The 5,795-nt window shown below is 26.3% G+C and overlaps 1 protein-coding gene across 1 annotated transcript; it reads left to right on the top strand.

Annotated features, from left to right (window-relative positions):
* Window positions 1–5,795, top strand: LOC129957096 (uncharacterized histidine-rich protein DDB_G0274557-like). The gene is made up of 2 exons (XM_056069240.1): window positions 1–66; window positions 5,432–5,795. The coding sequence occupies exons 1-2, from the start codon at window positions 52–54 to the stop codon at window positions 5,705–5,707; spliced, it is 291 nt and encodes a 96-aa protein (XP_055925215.1). The 5' UTR covers window positions 1–51; the 3' UTR covers window positions 5,708–5,795.

Genomic DNA, 5,795 nt, shown 5'->3' with positions numbered 1-5,795 from the left:
TCTAAGTTTCAATTAGCTTTCTTTTCGAACGAAGGGATTAATTTTGCCAACATGCAGTGTCAAGTGGTAAGTACTAAAAAACTGGGAATATTCTTAAATTTATGATAATTTAAATTAGGGAAATCTTAAAATTATTAATAATAAAAATGTAAATCATAATTTTCATAAGAATTATAAAAGTATTGAATAAATTGAAAGCTTATCAAATTAGATTACATGTATGTTCATCTTTTATAATGCATATAATTATGTGAATTAGGTTTAACTGTTTTGTTTGTACAAAATTATGTTGATGAAGGCAGAAATCGCAAAAAAATAAGAAAAATAATGTTTTGATTAGCACGAGTTAACTGAGATAATGAAATCATTTTAAATGACGTCACAATCCCAAAAGAAGTATAATTGCGCATGTCAGAAAACGTCCACGTTGTTATACACAGTTCATTGACATGATGTTTTTTTTTTACACCACTTCCGTACGATGAACAATGGATTCAAAAATTAAAAAAGAAATTATATACACGTTAATGGATTCTATTTACTAATTTAGAAAAATTATATTTTCTTTCCAACTTAAGCTAACTACTTGCACTGACATATTTTGCCAAACATAGAAATAATATGAGAATTTAGAGAATTTCTAAAGAATTAGAAATTCTCTAAATAGATATTTTTTTTTTCTTTAGAGAATTTTGTCAAAAAAATGCTTGTGAAATTAAAATATTTCAACTTAGATAGACTTTGCTTTGTATAAAATTGTACATGTTATCTATTATTTTCATTCATAGGTTTTTATTTTTAAAAATCAAACAAAGCTTGTTTATCTGTAAATTCAGTTTTAAGGTTTAAGAATTTCCAGCGTATTTTTGAATGAACGCAGTTCATTTTAAAACTAATTAATACATATAATTAAATAAGGATGAATATATCTAATAAGTAAGAGCAACTTATATTTTTCTGATCAATGTATATTAATTCTTGAAAACTATACTGAAGTGCATGTGGCTTGCCACCAACAACAGATTTGCAATTCGTTTTACCAACAAGTGATCCTACTCTTTTTGCAAAAATCCCCCACAATTCCATACTACGTAATTACTCTTTTAATAATCTTTGATCTCATCTGAAATCATACATACTACTACGAAAAGTACCTTTCTGTATTTATTTTTCTGTACACAGATTTGACAAATTTTAGAATTAACAGAAATTAAACATTCTCAACTCCTTCGCATACAATGGCGGGTCTAACTCGCAGATCGAATAATTGAATTTTTCATTTTAAATCGGCAATTAAATGAAAGTATGAAGTAATTTAAAATGCAAAAATCACTTTCAAACATTTCAATATTTCGAATGCCTTTTATATTATAATTGGAATTAAAATAATAAATGCCCAAATGAAAAATGCCATCTAAGTAGGAAATCAAGTAAATTCGTAGGTTAAGAGGTTAAAAAGAATACTTTAATATGTCGATTAAAAAATGGCACGTAGCAAACTAAATGTATCAGTACACAAACTCTAGATTGTATTTAGTTTCTAAAAATGTTTAATTTTTCAACAATTTTTAGCTAACCTCGCGAGTTTCATTCTTGAATTCTATTTTATTAACACAATAGACTGCACCCAGCTAACTCAAATATTTAAAATGGCGTATTTTGCTAATATGACATGCGATCAAATGTGCAGCAAATGATTCTAAAGGAAATTGTTAGAATTAATGGCATTAATTCTGACATAATTAACGGTAATGATATAACGATAATAATTTTATATTGGTTCTATCAATAAATTAACAATAATTAATTCAGTGGTACTGCCAAATATAAAATTATATAATTTAGAGGCCATCTCTAATTGCATTTTGTCCAGTTAGAAATAAAATTAAACTTATGAACCTTGTTAACTTTTTGTTTAAAAAAACTTTTGCTTACATCGAAAAATTAAGAGATTTTCAAAGAATTATAGCAAATTTAGAATCTAACTAGAATTAGAATCTAACAAGAAAGCAGATATAAAATCTAACAATAGCTCCTATGATAAACAGGATTTTTTGCATTTTTTTGAAACACATTTTCTTCAAATTTCGGTACATATAGAAAGCATTCTGTTCATCGTACGAAATTTTATGCAACAAATACATTTGACATCTGTTAATCAGTTCAAGGTTTCGACCACTTCGGAAAATGCGTACCTAAACTGTCATAAACTTATATATATTACATAAATGATAAATAATTAATTATAAATATAATAATTAAAAAATTATTCAATGACAATTATTTTTATATAATAAACTCCTCATAATGCAAAATATTGTACTTTTTCCATAGCGAGTATACTCGTCAAAAACATTTAACTGGTTAAACATATTTTTATTTTTTCTGCACAATATTATTAATTATTAAATGCATACAAAATATCATATTTCATACATTTTTCAAATTATACGACAAATATTTTCTTTGAAACTTTTATTATTAACATATTTAAATAAAAAAAATCAAAGTAATTATTAAATCTAAGTTTCATATTTTATGCTAATTCTAATATGATTTTACTCAGATATTTTTTTTTTTGAGCGAACAGGTTTGTGATTGTGAATTTGAAAATGATCGCATCAGAACACATATTTGATTTGCTATTACTTTACTTTAAGAAACGAATATTTTTTCTACTGTTTTATAATTAAATAAATCATTTCTTCTGTATGTCCCAAATTTTCTATCATATATTAAATTTTACTCACGAAAAAATCTATTTAACTTACAACTGAAATTTCGGCCATTTTCATTATTGAGAACGTCTCAGTTTCCTTAAAATGACTTAATTTTAGAATAATTTTTAATAAATTTTTTTCTTTCGTTCTTTTGTTGTTTCCGTGTTTTGAATTCATTATGTTGATGTTCAATCAAAAATAAAATATAAAGCAATAATCGCTAATTCAATGTACTCCAAAATCGGAAATTAAAATGAAATAAATATTTCTTTTTCTAATGTATATATAAAAGATGAAACTGAACTTAAAATGCTTATTTTAAGATGGCATTTATACGTTTTATAAAATTAAATATCAGTAAGCTGTTTGTAATAATGTATAAAAAAATTCTCTCAGTGCGAATGTAAAATAGACACTGTCACCGTTTGTTTAGAATGCATTGCTGTAATTGAAAGTAACAAACAAGTAATATCAAGTAATTTGATGACAAGTTTGCTGTTAGTAGGTTATTCTGAAAGCTGTTGTGTATATGATAAAATCCAATGTAGAGAACGCAGTTTGACTTTAAAATTACATTCTAATATTTACAAATTCTTTGAGAAACACAATTCGTAAGAGAAAGAGATTCTTAAGACGTTAAGAATAAACATAAGTTGCGTATTACAAGAATATGATAATTAAATCATTAAAAAGTTTGAAAACACTAAACGATATTCGTGCGATTCTTTTTGGTGCGAGATTAATTAATTAAAAATAAGAAATCAAACGATAAATTAATAGCACTATTTGAAAGTGACGTCATTTCATAGAAATGCTGAACAAGTACAAATGTAAAATTTTATACACTTTTGAATGATTTTTTTTTCTTGTCTTAGATGTTTGTTTGAATGTACATTTCTTCAAACAGTGTATATAAACGATATTTTTCTGATAATCTCGGAAATTTAGCTTCAAAAGAAATTTAAGCTTGGCTGGTTAGAATGAAGTTCGGAAACAAAATTTTATAAAGGATTAAATTTTTTTAAAAAATTTTTTAAGGTGCTATAAAAAATTTCAAATGCAAGATGGTAGTTTACACTGTTCCCAATCAGAATGGTTTGAGAGAGATTTTTTTTTTTTTTACTTTAATGTGTAAAAGCCTATTCCTTAAAAACATATCGCAAATGTATTGCTCTTTTTCTATCTCGATAGGTAACATTTAAAAAATCTCACTATTATCATATAAAATGCGTAGAATTGACATTGTCATTCTCTTTGAAACGTATTAGTAATTAACATTTTTGGGGAAAGGATTAATAGCACATTATAATTTAAATAAGTCTAGAATTTATTGAAAAAATGGGTTTTATGTCATTCATATTATAAAAAAGATTTTTACATTTAATTTATTAAGTTTTCATAGGAGCATAATTCAATATTTCTATAACTTTAAATGAAGCAAAGTTTGACTTTTAAAAAATTAATTCAATGTAGAAAATAATTTTTCAAAATCAAATGATTCAATTAATTTATTATTTTCATTTGGAATTCATATGGAAGAATTTTTGTGTAATAATGCATTTAAGCTGGAACAGTATTAGTAGAATGTTTGATGTAAAAATCATTCAAAACGCTCTATACAAGCTCCAAATTTCATATAAGGATTATTCTTGTTTAATAAATACTCACAAAGAAAAGATATTTCCATATTCTAATTAATTTTTTTTAATTTATTAAATATTAATATAAATCTAACATTTTTAATCAAGAAGAGGAATATGTTATTGCAAAAAACTCATTTTTACATTGCATTAAACTTAATTTTTAAATTTTACTAAATTTATCAAAATTTAATCTGTTACATTTAGACCGTTCATTCACTATTGAAATGCTTAGTTGCCAGTTTAATGAGGAATATTCTTTCACAATAAAACAGTATGCGTTTAAAAAATTCGTAAAATAGCATTTCAAAAATTTTTAAATTTCAAGAGTTGATTAAATATTTTTCTTTAAAATTTAATAGAAGCATCTCCCAATTTGTATAATTTTGATATTATTTTATGAATATTTAAAAATGATATAGAAACTTCAGTGAAGTAAATTTGTAAAGATTCTGAACCATAAAATAACAAGACAGCATTATCATGCTTCCTATGTTGTGGGCATTAGGTTCAGATTTCCGTTGTATATTCGCATTCCTGTTTTTGTGTGCATGGTTAAAAACATATAAAGCTAGTCCCATATTTTTGTGTGCGTTTGAGCATAATGATAGTATTATAGTTTAAAGGTAAGATCTCGGTTTGAAGGTTGGAGGGTTAAAAATCCGAAATCCTATTTCACTAAATGAATCTTCATGTACGTGAGCCAAGTACTCATTATATCTAACACCATAACGATCTCCGTTGATATGGAGTGGAAACTTGATCAACGGAGCCGATGAGCTCAGTTAGCTTCCTTATCGTCTAACTGAAGTTCAAAATGGTGGCGTGCATCTCAAAATAGCTTTCGAGTTGCTCCGATAACGTATATGTAATATAACTAAACTAAATCTATTTATGTAATTGCTTAACAATTCCAAATTATCTATGTTAAAACCCATCATTGTTTACATTTAAAACCTGGTTTATTTTCAGAAATCAAATATATATCCATAGTCATCAATCAAATTGTTAATTTAAGAATAATATCGCATTGTGTATTTATAACTTTTTCAACTTTTTTTCCCGCTTTAGGTGTTGATTCTATCTCTGCTGGTACTTGGTGCCATGGGATCGTCATACCACCCTTACCATCCCTACTATCATCTTGATCACCATCACCACCATCATCCTCACCACAAGCACCACCACCACTACGTGGATCACCCATTTTATCATTATCTGAAGCATCACCATCACCACCACCACAAAGGATATCCCTACTACTATGACTACTACCACCACAAGCACCACCACGATCTCCATTACCATCCTTATGGTAAATACTACCATTATCACCACCACCATTAAAACTGGCAAAATGAAAATAAATTTGGATTATTTGGGTGTAAGATAAATTTGGTGGAATATTTTTACCTTGTATGACGTAGTTTGCCGA

Source organism: Argiope bruennichi, chromosome 11 (assembly GCF_947563725.1).
Source record: "Argiope bruennichi chromosome 11, qqArgBrue1.1, whole genome shotgun sequence".
NCBI lineage: Eukaryota > Metazoa > Arthropoda > Arachnida > Araneae > Araneidae > Argiope > Argiope bruennichi.
This window is presented reverse-complemented; position numbering and strand designations above follow the sequence as displayed.